At 60.8% G+C, this 16173-nt stretch overlaps 1 protein-coding gene across 3 annotated transcripts in view; it reads right to left on the bottom strand.

Moving 5' to 3' along the window:
- The window catches only part of KCNQ1 (potassium voltage-gated channel subfamily Q member 1), a gene marked incomplete at both ends in the record, with an annotated part of 173434 nt that overhangs the window by 124879 nt on the left and 32382 nt on the right, over positions 1-16173 (bottom strand). Inside the window, 8 exons of one of the 3 annotated variants that reach the window (XM_084255204.1) lie at positions 8246-8390; positions 9085-9207; positions 9515-9610; positions 9783-9893; positions 14304-14444; positions 14608-14704; positions 15522-15600; positions 15875-16001. In XM_084255204.1, the coding sequence (XP_084111330.1) occupies positions 8246-8390; positions 9085-9207; positions 9515-9610; positions 9783-9893; positions 14304-14444; positions 14608-14704; positions 15522-15600; positions 15875-16001 (919 nt within the window). The remainder of the gene's footprint in view (positions 1-8245; positions 8391-9084; positions 9208-9514; positions 9611-9782; positions 9894-14303; positions 14445-14607; positions 14705-15521; positions 15601-15874; positions 16002-16173) is intronic. The other 2 variants (XM_084255205.1, XM_084255206.1) reach the window with 2 other exon arrangements.

Here is a 16173-nt window from a genome sequence, read left to right as displayed (position 1 = left end):
CGACGAGGCAGGGGACGCTCTGGGTGCTACAAGGTGGATGCTGCTCAAAACACATGCGCGGGAAGCAGCGGCAGACCCGGCCTCGCCACGGGCCACGGGCCACGGGCCGTCAGGTGGGCGGAGACGTTGCCGTGGCTGGGCCCCGAGCGGCAAGTGGCCGGGGTGGGCGGGGCCTTCTAGTCCCCGGCTGTGGTGGCCGTGGCAGTCGGGAGCTGACCCAGTCGACACTGAAAATGCAGGAATCTGGGGGTGTCAATCGCGCCTCACCGAGGGTGTTCTGAAACCACGCTGAGGCACTGAAAGGCGCCCAGTTAGTAACCGTCACGTGACCACGCTGCATGCCCTTCGTCTGGAGCAGGCAGAGTCACAAAGCACCCCAGACCCCTTGGTGCAGACCGCGCGCCCGTGCGTCGGTGCATGTGCGTCCACGCGCACATACACACACATGCATCCTCAGCTCTGTGTGCCCAGAAGCCTAGGAGGACAGGCCCGCGGCACGAGCACCCCGCCGGGCCTGGCTCTGCAGGACCCCAGCAGCAGGGCTGAGCTCTGGGCCACGCGGGCACATGGGTGAGCCCCCTCCAATTAGAGAGAGACCAGTCCTTCCAGACGCGTGAGCGTGTCACCAGGCAGGGCCAGGCCCCCCCAGCCGGCATGGACCGTCTGAGACCGAAGGTGAAGAGTCCAGGCACCCGTGCTGGGCAGCGGGGGGGCTTCCCGCAGACTGCAGGGGGCCCGCGGTGGGAGGCGGGGCTGGCCCTGGACTGAATCCGCGCTGGAGGGGGATGCCGAGAGGCCGCGGCCACGTCCACTGGCAGGACAGGACAGCAGATGGTGGATTAGGTAAAGGGTTGGATCAGTGTTTAGTTACATAATCATGCTAAAGCTTTAAAAGGGAGCTTCTCTATTTTTAGGAAATGCAGCAATGTTCTGGGGCCGAGGGCTGCTAGGAGCACGGCCGCCGGGGCTGGGAAGCACCCAGGGTGCGGGCCGGGCTGGCGCCCATCGGCCAGCAATGAGGCCAGGCTCTGCTGGGTCGCCTCCTCCTTATACTTGAAATTTTCTGTAGCCAACAAGGGTCTCCGAGCACGTGGCCAGAAAAACAGTCCTCCCGAGCGTCAGTTTGGGGCCCTTCTCGAGGGCCGACGTTGTTGCCCCAGGAGGTGCGTGGTGGTTACCGCCACGCTAATGAGGCTGCTGGTGCTGGGGGCCGGGGGCACCATGCTCTCGACCGCCCTGTGACAAAGATCGAGCCGCCCCCCCAGGCCTGTGGTGGCTCAGGGAGCAGCCTCGCCCCACCGGGCTGCAGGAAGGGGGTCCCGCGCGGGGAGGCCAGGCAGCTTAGCCTCGAGGGGCACGGGCTACTGGGGTGAGCCAGGAGCGCCCGCTCCTCTGACACAGACCGTGCCCCAAACTCCCCCGTGGAAGCCCGCGGCCCCACGGCTCGGAACACGGCTGTTTCTGTGTTTGAAGTTACGGCCTTTGAAGAAGCGACTGTGTTTCGATAAGGCCGTTGGGGCGGCCCCTCGCCCAGGGCTGGTGTCCTTACGGGAGGACATTCGGAGGAGACGCAGGGATGCCAGAGGCCTGCTGCGAGGGGCCGGGGGAGGGCAGTGCAGGCCAGCCAAGGGGAGCCCGGGAGGCCCCAGCCTGCTGACCCCCGATCTCACACTTCCAGCCTGCAGGACCCAAATCGTTTCGGCTTCAGCCACTTGGCTTCTAGACTTGTTACCGCATCCCTAGCAATGAATCCACCCTGGAGATTATCAGAGAGACATGAAAGTGCGTGTACTTCGGGGCAGGTGGTTCAAGGGAAGTTTTCAGAAAGTTGACCGGAAGCAAAGCGAGTTTCCAGCAACAGTGGATCCTGTGGTGCATGATGGGGGACTCGGGGTGGGGGGCTTAACACTGTGGAATGAGCCATTGGGAGCAGCCTTGGCCACAGCCCTGCCCTGACAGCAGCCCCTCAGGGCCACAGCGCTGAGACGGGGTAGAGGGGCAGGGAGAGCTCGGGCCCGGAGCACACACCCCTCGCCGACTCGCGAGGACAGCTGGGCTCAGCCCTCCGCCATGCAAACTGCAGCAACCAGGCCACCCCGCTCCGGGCGCACCCCTGGGGACCGCGGTGTAGCATGGGGCATGGCCACAGCTGAGGCGTCGGGGTCAGCCCGAAACTGCAGGGGAAGCCCCGCGGGGGAGCTGGCGGAGCGGGGCTGGCTGCAGACCCCCTCTCAGCTGACGCGCCTGAGCCCTGGGGCACTTGCACACTTGCCCCCTCCTGGGGCTGACTCTTTTTTGACAAAAGAAAAAACGATCCAACGAGATGAGAACGACCCCAAGGATGGAGAAGGAGCTTAAGGAACTTAGGGCTGCACTGCAAAATCCAGGAGGGGCTCAGCCACGGGCAAGACAGGACGCTGGTGGAATCAGTGAGCTTGAGCAGAGGGAAACAGACCCGCGGAGGCGAGAAAGAGTTAAGAGCAAAAGGAGCTGAGAGCCTCTCCGAGAAGCTGAGAGCAGCCCGTCCGCAGCGGAGGGTCCCGAAGGAGATGAGACAAAGGGGCGGAAGACTCAGCCGAAGAGTAACTGCCGAGGATCTGCCCAACTGGGGACAGGAAGCTGCTGTCTTGATCCAAGAGGCCCAAAGAATTCCAGACAAAATAAATCCAAAGGCACACCCCAAGACATACTGTAATTAAACTGCTAGAAAGTATTGTTAAGGGACGAGTACGCCCGCAGCCAGAGAAAAGCCAGCTCCAGCGCGGGCCCCTGCACAGGCAGCTGTGGTTTCTCGGTTGAAAACGTGCAGCAAAGTACACGTGCAGGCCTGAAGCGAGGGGCTCCAAGCCCGAGGGCGTCCTCGTCTTGCTTTTCTGACTATCATTCACAACACAGAAGGGATGAAGAGCTTCACAGGCAAGCAAAAATTAAAAGAATTCATCACAGCTAAACGGACCCTGCAAGAAATACTAAAGGGACTTTACACAATAAACCCTATCTAGAAGCAGCGAGCCACCCAGGACTCACAGCGCAGAGGAGGGAAGGCAGAACGCCGACCGTGGGGTTGGGGTCAATCCGTCCAGTTAGACACAGGCAGGAACTGGACACACAATCCTCGGGGTGATCTCAAGGCAAAAGTCCATACCAGAGACACTTCCCCCCCTGCAAAGGAGCCCACGCACAGTATAGCATGCAAAAGGAAGCTGTCAGAGCACAAGGGGATAAGACAAAAACACGAAAATCTATGAAAATAACAAAAAGGACAATAAATACTATCCTTTCAATAACGACATTGAAGTGGGTGGCTTCAACTGACCAATTAAGAGGTAGAGGGTGGCTTGATGCATCAGAAAACAAAATCCCACATTTTGTTTTCTACAGGAAACTCAGTTTGGCTCTAAAGACACAGCTGGGAGTAGAAATTTGGATGATAATTCTGCAAGCAAATGTTAGAGGGGACAAAAGGCAAATGCAGCTATTCTTAAATTAAAAAGTAGATTTCCACTTACAAAAGACAATGAGACAGAGGTGGACATTATATAAAGACTAGGGACTTCACACAAGAAGAGGTAACACTTATTAACATATGCACCAAATGACAGCGTCAAAACACATAAAGCAGCTACTCGTAGGACTAAAGAGAGACAGTAACGACACAGCCATCGCAGGCAACCTGACACCCCACATAAGCCATTCTGTCACCCCAAGACAGAATGAACAGGGGAACGACAAGTTGACAAGCTGGATCGGTGGGGCTCACACACCCCTAAACTTGCACTTTTCTCAATGCTCATGGTATGCTCCCAGGAGACACCACTTGTTGAGCTAGAAATCAAGGTCAATAAGCCGATGACGACTGAAATCATACCGAGGATCCTTTCTGATCATGCTGCTATAAAACAAGAAATCAACCATAAAACCGAAAAAAAAACCCAAACGTGGAGCTCGAACAACAAGCATCTCAGCAGTCGCCAGGTCAGTGAGGAGGCCAAAGCAGGGCCTTACAAACACCAGGTGATGAAGGAAAATGGAGACACGGGCGAGTGGAACTTGGGGTGCCCAGAGCAGCCCTCAGAGGGATGTAGCCGTACCCCAGGCCTATGTCAGGAGACAAGAGATGGTTTGCAGCCAGAGCAATCTACAGGATAAGAACAAACAGCCAAAATTTAGTAGGAGAAAGGATGTGATGAAAAATAAAATGGAAATAATAGAATAGAAACTGAAAGACAATATAAAAGATCCGCGAGGTCAAGAGTCAGTCCCCTGAAAAAGGTAAACAAAATGGACAAAACTTTAGGTTCACAAAGAAAGAAGAAGCAAAACTTCTGTAAATATAGTTAGAAATGAAGGAGGAGGGCCTCCCTGGTGGCACAGGTGGTTGAGCACCGCGCTGTGAAGATGTCTGCAGCCTCTGCAGTGCGGGTTCAATCCCGGCCGGCTGGCTAGATACCCACATGATGCAGCAGACCTCTCCTGTCTCGCCCGCTGCTCCCCTCAGCGGTGTATTTCATCAGTCTGCCTGTTCTGTTCCCCACTCTGTCTCTGGTGAAACCTCTCATCCTCCCACGCATCTGCCCTGTATTCCGGTTCTTATATAAATAAATAAATCTTAAAAAAAAAAAGAAGGAGGATAAATCACAACAGATACCACAGAAATACAAAGGATCTGATAATATACATAGAGAACCCCAAAAACTCCACAGAAAAACTAATTCAACTAATCAATCAGTTCAGTAAAGTGGCAGGATACAAAATCAACATGCAAAAGTCAGTAGCCTTCCTCTACACCAACAATAAATCTGAAGGAGAAATCAAAAAAACCATCCCTTTTATTATTGAAACAAAAAAAATCAAATACTTGGGAATAAATCTAACAAAAGAGGTAAAGGACCTATACAAAGAAAACTATAAAACACTGTTAAAAGAAATAGAAGAAGACACAAAGAAATGGAAAGACATCCCCTGCTCATGGATTGGAAGAATAAACATTATTAAAATGGCCATCCTTCCAAAAGCAATATACAGATTCAAGACTATTCCAATCAAAATTTCAATGTCATTCTTCAAAGAAATAGAACAATTATTGATGAAATTCATATGGAATCACAAAAAACCCCGAATAGCCAAAGCTCTCCTGAAACAAAAAGAAGGGAATGGAGGCATCACACTCCCAGACTTCAACCTATACTACAAAGCCATAATCATCAAAACTGCATGGTATTGGAACAAGAACAGACATACAGACCAATGGAATCGAATAGAAAATCCAGAAATAAACCCACAGATTTATGGTCAACTAATCTTTGACAAAGGAGCAAAGACTATGCATTGGAGCAAAGAACGTTTGTTCAATAAATGGTGCTGGGAAAACTGGGTCGCTGCATGCAAAAGAATGAAGCTTGACCACTACCTCACACCATACACACAAATCAACTCAAAATGGATTAAAGAACTAGACATGAGACCTGAAACCATAAAATATATAGAAGGAAATACAGGCGAAACACTACGTGATTTGCACATCAAAGACATCTTTACAGACACATCACCCAAAGCAGTGATAGTGAAGGCAAAGATCAACAGCTGGGACTACATCAAATTAAAGAGCTTCTGCACAGCAAAAGAGACAATAACCAAAACAAAGAGACACCCCACCGACTGGGAGAACATTTTTGCACCCAACACTAATGATAAAGGACGGATCACAAAAATCTGCAAAGAGCTGACGAGACTCAACAACAACAAAGAAAATAACCCAGTCAAAAAATGGGCAGAAGAGCTAAAAAGAAACTTCTCTGAAGAGGAAATGCAAATGGCCAACAGACATATGAAAAAATGTTCAACATCACTTGTCATCAGGGAAATGCAAATCAAAACTACCATGAGATGCCACCTTACACCAGTGAGAATGGCACATATTAAAAAAACTAGCAACAACAAATGTTGGCGAGGGTGTGGAGAAAAAGGAACTCTTGTGCACTGCTGGTGGGAGTGCAAACTGGTCCAACCACTGTGGAGAGCTGTGTGGAGATTTCTGGACCTACTAAACATAGAGCTTCCATAGGATCCAGCAATTCCACTCCTAGGTATTTACCCAAAGGACACAGAAACATCAATTCCAAAGAGCACCTGCACCCCTATGTTTCTAGCAGCACTGTTTACAATAGCTAAGCTTTGGAATCAACCCAAATGCCCAAAAATAGATGACTGGATCAAGAAGATGGGGTCCATATACACCATGGAATATTACTCAGCATTCAAAAAAGATAAACACATGCAGTTTGCAGCAACATGGATGGCGCTGGAAGGGATCATGCTCAGCGAAATAAGCCAAAAAGAAAAAGAAAAATACCGGATGGTCTCACTCCTAGCAGGAATCTAGAAAACCTAAATAAGGGACCAGGTAAAAGAACAACTATAAGAAAGAAAATATCAAAATCGACAATCAACTATGAACCAGAGACAGTCTATGGTGGGTGGGGGGCAGGGAAAGGAGGGCTTGGGGTCAAAATAAGGGGGTTGTAATTATATGGGGAATATAGAAAATAAAATTAAAAAAAAAAGAAATATGAAGGATCATGAAGAGGCCACTATGAACAACGGGATGTGGATAGATTTGAAAATCTTGAAGAAATTGATCAATTTGGGAGCTGTACAGTTCACCATGGCTGACCTGGGAAGGTATAAACAGATAACAATTATGGAAATTGGAACAGTAATAAAAAAATCTCCCCCAAACCAAAAGTCCAGGACCAGATGGCTTTAGAAGGGAATTCCACCAAACCTTCAAAGAAGAGGAAACACACACTAGCGTGATTTATGAGGCCAATATCACCCTCTCGCCAAAACAGAAAAGGGAGATCACTCACACACAGAAAGCACAGACGATATCTCCGATGAACACAAACACAAAAGCTCTCAACAAAATACTCGCCAACCACATTCAGCAACACATTGACAGTCTCGTGTGCCACGACGACGTGGGATTCACTCCGGGGTACGGGGTGCTATGTTCAACCACAGATGCAACTCCATTAACCTCACGCACTGCGGCAGCGAAAGGACAAGCGCCGCGTTCGTATCGATGGACGAGAGGAAGCATTCGACAAGACACAGCACTCATTTATGACGAAAACTCCCCACGAATGGCTCTAGGCACACGACGCCTCAGCATAACAACGGCAGGTGGTGAAAACGGCAAGTTTTCCTGTTAAGATCGGGAAGAAGGCAGGGGTGCGCACAGGCACTGCTCCTGTGTAATTTGGTTAGGAGCAGTCTTAGCCAGACCAGTTACACGACAGCAAGAAATAAAAGGAATCCCGGTTGGAAAAGAAGACGTGAAATCACTACTGTCTGCAGGCAATGTAACACATACAGAACAACCAAAACACCCCCCAACAATCTCTTAGAAACATTAAGTGAGTCCGGTAAAGGGGCAGGTCACAGAATTAACACACAGTAATCGGCTACATCCCGACATGCAAATTATGATTGAGAAGAATTCCTTTCATAATTGCATAAAAATTAAATAGCTTGGAATAAACTTAGCAAAGGAGATGAAAGACCTATACAATCGAACATTAGACACTATGAAAATATAAAGAACAAGACACAAGGAGATGACAAGATAGCCCTTGTTCACAGGTTGGGAGAATTAATAGCGTCAAAACGGCTGCCCCTCCAAAAGCAACATACAGATTCCATGCGATCCTTTCCAAAATCCGGGGGCACCGCAGCTCAGGCTGATTTCCCCCACGCGATGAAAGACAGGAACCCTCAGATTCAGGAAGCCCCATGACTGTCAGCAGGGAGATAAGACAGTCCCCCCTCGTCACTGTCGTCCAAGCCCGCGGAGGGGGAGGGGCGCACGGCAGTCCTGCTGGGGCCAGGGGCCGGCGACCACCGCACGGCCGAGGAAGCCCCATCGCAACTGTCCCAATCAGACCGTCGGCCCAGCAGAGGCAAAGCCCTCAGACGGAGGGACGCGGGCACTTCCACGGCCTTCGCTGCCAGAGCGCCGGCTCGGGAGGAAGGACACTAAACCCACACGGAGGGGCAGAGGCCCAGCTGACCCACGGTGGAGGTCAGTGTCCGCTGTCCTCAGCCAGCAAGGAAGTGCGGGGCAGCTGACAAGGCAGGACCCACAGGGTGCTGCGCAGGGCCGGTGGGGGGCCTCTCCCAGCACTGCCCACTCCCCACCTTGAGAGCCTCGGCCCGGAGCCCCGGCGCCCGAGCGGCCACTCACCAGGACTGTCGCAGCTGTCCACGGAGAGGTGGAAGGGCCGCCGGTCCTCCGAGGCGGGGTCGCACGTGATGTGCGGGATCGCGAGGGTCTTCTCCCCGGGACTCACCCCGTTGTCCTTGTCCAGCTTGAACTTTTTTTTCTTCACCTAAAATCCAGAGGATAAATTGGCGGTCCCAGCTCCCCCGCAGGGCCTCTGCTGGCCCAGGACACCCCCAGCACCCGCGCCCTGGGCAGCGACGCGGGGGCCTGGGCAGGCAGGGCAGGCTGCACAGCGTGGGGCGCCCGGGGTCCTGGACCCTTCGCAGCTGGGGGCGTGGAAACTAGCACACGGACCAACATGCGAGACCAGCGGGCAGGAACCCGGGGCGGGGGGGCAGCAGGGCCGGGCCGGCAAGGGGGTGACCTAGAGGATGCAAGGGAGCAGGCCGAGCTGGATCCAGAATGTTCCGTCGGAGGCTGCGGCCCAAGGCCCCAGAGACGGCTGGAAACTGGGACGGGTGGGGCCCCCGGCCTGCCCCACCTTGGTCTGGGCCTGCCCACTCCTCTAACACGGATCTCGAGACCCTGCGCTGGGCCCCAGCCCCACCCTCCCCTGGCTGGCCGAGCCAGGCACCGAGGCCCAACACCAAGGCCTTCCCAAGGGCCGCTCCGCCGACCAGCCTGGCCCACCCTGGCCTGCGTCTGGACGGCCTCTCTGACGGGCGGGGAGGGCTCCTTCCATGGCCCCAAGCTGGGATGGGGCCCCGCCCGTGCCCCGATGTGGGTCGCATGAGCTGAAACGCAGGGCATTGCTGCTGGGCCCGGGCCCCCGCCCCGCGCCGCCAGGCGGCCCTGCTTACCATGACGGACTTCCTGGGCTTGGGACTGGGGGACAGCAGGGCGTGGCTGCGCAGGGACCTCCGGACATAGACCTTCCAGGTGCAGGAGTCGGAGTTTTCGGCTGCGTAGCACCTCCACGCCGTCTGGAACCACAGGGGGGTGAGCCGTGGCCGCCCGGACAGCTGTGGCCACCCAGCTCGCAGCGCCCCCGCCCAGGCAGGCCCGGCCCCTCCCCCGCCCTCCGCGCGGCTGTGTCTGCGTCCCCACTCGTGTTCAAGGGCCCATGGTGCCCCGGGCGCCGGGGGTCGCAGGCCAGAGCAGGCCAGGGCTCGGCCGCCTGCTGCCCCAGGGCCTCCCTCCCCTGCACGGGGGCCTGGGGCTGGCTGCGGTGGGCAGGAGGGTCCGCCCTGCGGAAGGCGGGTGACCGGGTCGGGGGCGCCATCCCATCACCTGGATGAGCGAGGCCGCGGCCGGGATCTGCCGGTTGAAGTGCTTCTGTCGCTGCTTCTGCTGGACCTTCAGGGCGAAGCCGGAGCCCAGGATGCCCTGGAGGGCGCGAGACCAGGGCTTACGTCCACGCCGGCCGGCCGGGGAGGACGCAGGCGGGGGGTGGGGGCGGGCGGCCCACGGTCAGTAGTAGCAGCTGCGGCTCCGCCTGCCCGCCCGATGCCCGGCGCGCAGAGGCCCAGGGGGCGGGGGCAGCGGCGCAGGCACCTACCGCGGGGAGCGCGAAGAAGGAGATGGCGAAGACCGAGAAGCAGGAAGCGATGGTCTTGCCCACCCACGTCTGGGGCACCTTGTCCCCGTAGCCGATGGTGGTGACCGTGACCTGCGAGGCAGAGGGACGCGGTCAGCTGGCCGAACCCGCCCCTGCCTCAGCCACGGCCCTGGGGAGCGGGGCCAGGAGCCCCAGATGGCACGCAGGGGACGTGGCCAGGGCGCACCACGGCCAGGCCAGTCTGGCGCCTGCCCCCCCAGGCCTGCCGCCGGCCACCGAGGGCGCGCTCCCCCGGGAGGCGGGAGCTCCTGGCCGGGGTCCTTGACGAGAGCCGGGTGGACATGCGCTCGTCCTGACGCCCCCTCCCCCCAGGTGGTCCATCGGCCCTTTCTTCTGGAAACCAGATGCGACTTCTCGGGGGGGCCGCCGTCTGGGGCGTGCGGTGGGCTGGGGCGCGAGGCTGCCTGAGGCCCTGCTCCCAGGCGGCCGAGCCCGCACGGGTCTGCATGGTGGCCCGCCGCTCCCGCTGCCCCACGAGCTGTCGGCTTTCCCCAAACTCACAGGCATAAGCAGCTCGGGAATGGCCCCCGGAGCCTGGCGCGGGGCTGGCGCGGAGGCTCGAGCCAGACCCCACGCCCCAGCCAGGCCGCGAATACCGGGCAGGGACGCGTGGGGACGGAGGAGCGGGTGTCCACTGCCCCCGGGGTGCAGCGGAGCTGTGGCGCCCCTGACGCGCACACACGTGTCCACACGCCAGGCACCTGCACACACCACGCCCCACACGCACGCACACGCATGGCCTGAGAGGTGGGAAGCCGCCACCTCACTCTGCTCTCTGAGGCAGGTCTCTGCGGGGGCCCCAGCTCTCCTGGGGACGTGGTCAGCCTGCAGCCTCCCTCACAGTCCGGCCCCTCTGGAGACTTGTGGCCACCCATCAGAGGAAGGGGGTGGCGACCTTCGCAGGGACAGCCAGGACACTCCTGCCAGGCGGCCGACAAGAAACCACGATCTTGCAGAGGGAACAAAACAGCCCCGCTCCCCGGGGTCAGCTCCCTCGGCCTGAGCCCCGGGGCAACCCCCTGGCTCCCCACTTACAGATGGGAAGCTGAGGCCCATGCAGCCACCGCCTGGCCTGGCCCAAAGAGCTGACCCCAGTCTGCACGGCACTTCACGAGGCCACCTGCCTCCGTGCGCCCTTCCCGGCTTGGCCCTGCTGGTTCCGAGGACGCGGGGTCAAAGCAGGAGGCACCTAAACACAGGCGCGACAGGGGTGGGGCCCAAACACAGGCGCGACGGGGCCACGGCGCAGAAGGGTGCTGGAGGCTGGAGCCGGCGCCGGAGCAGCGTGCTCCAGACTAGGGGTCTGTGACTGGGCCGCGGCAGCCGTCGGCACTAGCTGAATTCGCTTGTAGGACCACTGCCCGCAGGCCGGGAGTCTGGCTTTGGGAAGTGCCAAGGGAAGCGCGGCTGCTGAGGGCCCTAAAGGCACGGGCGCCCCCAGCTCTGTTCTCCTGCACTGACCCTCCCGCGGGCTGTGGAAGTAAGCGTTCATCTGGAATCCATCCACAGACGTCCCGGACAGGGCGGTGACCTGCCCAGGGCCGCCAGCTGGTCAGTGGTGCAGCGGGCAAGCACAGCCAGCTCCACCCTCTGCTCCTGGGCACTCTCCACCCTCCCGCTTGCTCCCACTGCACGTTCTGAGGCTGATCCTGCAGGCTTCTCTCCTCCGGGCCAACCCAAAAGTTCTGTCACCCGAGACTCCTGTGGCTCATGCTCCCTGACACAACCTGAACTCTGCCACGGAGGAAACAAGAGCTGTGCTCCAGCCTCACTGTGCCTGCCGTCCACGTAAGAAGTCCATCAGGATCAGCACAGGGAGGTGGACCTGTCTCGTGGACTCCTACGCACACTGCAAAACCCTGCTGTAAAAGCCCCTCCTGAGGAGGGCGCTCTGGCTGGATTTCAGGAGCCCACAGTTCTCAGCCCACACCTGAAGGTGATGGTGTGGATGCGGCCAGGGAGCAGGCGGCCTGGCGCCCTGCAGACCTCTGGTTCTCAGCTGCACAGACCCAGGCTTTGCGCACGACTCCAGGCAAGGAAGAGCCGGGGACTGGTAGGGTCTGAGTGCCGGGTGGGGCTGGCATGTGGGGCCCTGGTTTCCCCAGTTCAGATGAGGCCACAACACTGGCCCCACTGGACAGTAGGCAAATGTCCACACAGACCCCCAGCCCCAGACCCCTCTGGCCTGGCCCCTGAAGGATGCGGTGCAGCCCCGGAGGCCGGAACCTCCAGGAATCGCCGGCTGAGAGCGGGACTCAGACTGTTTTAGATGGCGGCTGAGCTACAGGCACAGCCTTCCAGCCTCGCTCGGAATTCTAAATTTAGACGCGGGGGGTAAACAGCCTCAAGCCCGATCTTAGGGCCCCAGGGCCCTGAGCAGAGCGGCTCCCCCTCTGCTCACACTGCGGCACAAACACACGCGTTCTGTTCCAAGGGCGAAGAAAACAGTCTTAAATCCTCCCAAACACCTCAGCCGCCAGGCATGGGGCGCCCTGCTGGGGAGCAGGGCTCTCACACCTGAGTGGGGCGCCTGCCCCTGTGGGCTCTCAGCCACGGGCCGGCACCTTCACGGACAGTGTGGATGCTGAGGCTTGGGGGAGAAGGAGGCCTCTCGGACCGCCCCAGGACACCCCAGGCTCACGGCGACCCCCAAAACCCGTGCCCCTCAGATACCAGCCTCTGAAGCAGGGCTCTGTGGTGTGAGCTGGGGCCTGGGCGGAGACGTCCTGGGTGGGCTTCAGGCCCAAGGACAAGTGTCCTTAAGAGACCGAGAGGAGGCCCAGCCCACCCGGAGCCCCCGGCGTGGCGGGTGCTCTTCAGGGCTGAGACCCACAGGCCAGGGCCTGAGCCTGCACTTGGGCCACCCTGCACCGTCCCCCGAGGCCCTGCCCGGGCCCGTCCCTCACACCTCGAAGACATGGGCCTGGCTCCCAGCCGCCCCACCCAGTGCTGACGGGGTTGGGGTGTGTGGAGTCTGGGCCAGGCCGGCGACGCAGAGTGGACGTCAGGAATGTTCTGGTTTGAGTCCTCGGTCCCGACGGGCCCCACACAGCACAGCCCGGCACGTACAGCCCCCCGTGTCTGCCCGGGGGGCAGGCGGGGGGCTGGTGCTTCCCCCCACCCCGGCGGGACGGACAGAGGAGGGGCCGGCCAGGGCCGAGGAGAGGGACAGAAAACAACTGCCCAGCCACAGTGGCAAATGGCGAGCTGGCTGCAAAGCCCCGTCGGGCCGCCCGGCCTGCTCTGAGCTCTGTTTGTCCGAGCTGAGCCAGGAGCACAGCCCATAACTCAGGCCCCGGACAGCCCCACCCTGACAGCTGCAGGGGCAGCGTGGCCATGAATGGAAGCTGTTTGCCCCAGAGCCCGGCAGCGGGGGGCCCCTGGCGGCCCTGGGGCGCAGAGCCCGGCGGGAATGCTGGGCCGGCCAGTCCCGCGTGGCCAGGCGGGCTGCAGCTGACGGCTAGGGCCGGGGCACTGGTGCCAAGTCGGGCACAAAGGGGCCGTGTTCCCGGCCGGCGGGCGGATGTTTGCACAGGTGTGGGAGCGCCGCGGGCCCCGGTTGGGGGGGGGGTGGCGGGGGCCGAGCAGCCATGAGCACCCCGCCAGCCGGGAGGCAGCCGGGCAGCGCCCAGGCGGGCACTCTGGTCACCAGCCCGTCAGCACCCATGCGCTTCCTGCCACGCAGGACTAGGACCCCTCCCAGCCCACAGCCAGCCCCGCGTGGCTAAGGCCCCCCCAGAACCTGCCCATGGGGGTTGGGGACCACACCGTCAGGAGGAGGGTAGCAGAGGCAGCCAGAACCAGGCCTCCCCTGCCACAGGGGCCTGGTCAGCGTGTCCTGGCTTTCCCTAAGCAGCCCGGCATGCTGGAAGCTTCCAGAAAACACACTGACTCTGCCAGCGTTGGGAGCCCCTGCTGTGGGCCCGCCTCCTGGGGCGGGGGTGCGACTAGTCAGGGCACACAGCTGCCCGGGAAGCCACAGAGGGGCTTTGGGACCCACCGGACCAGCTGGGGCAGCTCCGCGCAGCAGGCAAGACGGGCCTGCAGAGCCTCCCACCACCTCGGCCAGGGTCCTGCACACCCCGGGGCCCGGGAGGAGCCACGCTTTCCAGAGCAGCCCCACATCTCCCAGCCTGGTCACCACTGTGCAGGCCAGCGGCCAGCCCGCAGCCAGGGCCTGTCCCCAGCACCGGAGCCCGTGCCTTCACCCGGCCCAGGCTGCAGTGTCCTGTTTGCCCGCTCCTGGGCGCGGGGACACTGTGGACCAGCAGACCCTCCGCCAGGCAGGCCCCACGCCCCCGCCCTCCCCACCGCCCGAGCAGCCGGGGCTCCAGCCGGGCACGGCCCTGGCAAAGCCCAGCTCAGGGAGGAACCTCACAGCGTGGCGGCAGAGCCCGGGGCGTAACCGTGCCTCCTGGGGCTCGCCAGCCCAGCCCCGGCCCCGCCGCCACCCGCACTCACCACGCCCCACCACAGGGCGTCCGCGTAGCTGCCGAACTCCACGCGGCCCGACTCGTTCACGGCGTCCTTCTCGGCCAGGTACACGAAGTAGGAGGAGAAGATGAGGCCCAGGAAGCCGATGTACAGGGTGGTGATCAGCTCCTGGGGGAGCGGAGGCGGTCGGCCACGCCCTGGCCCCCGGCCCCCGCCCCGGCTCCCGAGAGTCGGGGCTCCCCAGGAGCAGTGCCCGGCCGCCGTCCCGGCCCAGCACAGGCAGCCTGACCCCGCACGTGCTGCACCCCCACCCCGGGGCACCCGCACCCACCTGGCGGTGGATGAAGACCACGGAGCCCAGGAGCCGCCAGGTGCCGCCCTGGCGGTCCACGTGCAGCATCCTCAGGATCTGCAGGAAGCGGATGCCCCTGGCGGGAGACAGCGCTGAGCCCCGAGGCCTGCCCCCTCCCTTGCCCAGGCCTGCCCCCAGGCCTATCCCCCGCCCAGCCTGCCCCCAGGCCCGACCCCTGACCTGCCCTCCCCATCCAGCCTGCCCCCTCCCTTGCCCAGGCTTGCCCCCCAGGCCTGACCCCTGGCCTGTCCCCCGCCCGGCCTGTCCCCCTCCCTGCACAGGCCTGCCCGCCTGGCCTGTCCCCCTCCCCGCACAGGCCTGCCCCCCAGGCCTGCCCCCTGGCCTGTCCCCCTCCCCTGCACAGGCCTGCCCCCCAGGCCTGCCTCTCCCAGCTGGTCTCCTCCCCCACCCGGCCTGCCCCCTCCCCTGCCCACCCAGGCCTGCCCCCCAGGCCTGCCGCCCACCTGGCCTGTCCCCCCTACCTGCCCATACCCCCAGGCCTGCCCCCCAGGACTGCCCAGACCCAGGCCTACCCCCTGCCCAGGGCTGCCGCCCAACTGGCCTGCACCTCCAGACCTTTACCCCACCCAGGCCTGCCCCTGACTGGCCTGCACCCCGCCCAGCTCATCCCTCTCCGGCGCAGCCCCTCAAAGCCTGGGTTCCAACCTACCCCTCCCCACACTGCCGCCCAGCCCCCTCCTCAAGCACAGGTCAGGGCTGGGCCAGCACCTGCAGGACGACTCCGGGGTCACGCCAGTTTACCAGTGAGCAGGGTCAGCTCCCCAGGTGCCAGGCCAGGTCCCAAGGCTCACCCCCACGGCACCCTGGCCCTGGCTCAGCAGCCCAGTGCGCACACACTGCCCCCCGCCCTCTCGGGAGCGCCCAGGACCTACCTGATGGCTGAGGTGGCTAACACCTGCCCCTTGGAGCCCACGCAGAGGACAACCATGGAGGCCACGACCACAATGAGGTCTGAGGGAGGGGACAGTGTCACCAGCCAGGCGGGGAGCTGGGAGGGGCCTGGCGGTCAGGCCCGACGCGGCCCCACACGGGACTCAGGCACGCGCGGGGCCCTATGTGGCTCACAGGCCTCCCGGGGAGTGACCAGCCCACGCCACGCCAAGGGGCAGGTGGGAAGGCCAGGCCTGGGTTCTCCCAGTCCTCAGGGTCCGCAGCCTGGTGGTCATCCGGGTGCCCCCTCTAGCCCCGCCAAGCCCCGCCTGGGCCCTGGGGCGAGTGGACTCACCGATGATGGAGATGGGCTTCCGGGCAAAGCGCAGCCGCCCCCAGAGGCCCACGTACTTGCTGCGGCAGCCTGCAGACCAGAGGCGCACCACGTACTCCGTCCCGAAGAACACCACCAGCACGATCTCCTGCGGGCAGCAGGGGGCACACTCACCCCACGCCAGGCCCGCCGGGCCAGCGCCACGAGCCCCCAGACATGGCCGGGCCAGATACAGCCGGGCCAGGCCGGGCCCTGCACATCCACCTGATCCAACAACCCCTGCCTGGGTCAACCGGGGAGGCCAAGGCGCCGGCCCTAGG

The sequence above is a fragment of the Talpa europaea genome, assembly GCF_964194135.1.
Source record: "Talpa europaea genome assembly, chromosome: 1".
Taxonomy (NCBI): domain Eukaryota; kingdom Metazoa; phylum Chordata; class Mammalia; order Eulipotyphla; family Talpidae; genus Talpa; species Talpa europaea.
This window is presented reverse-complemented; position numbering and strand designations above follow the sequence as displayed.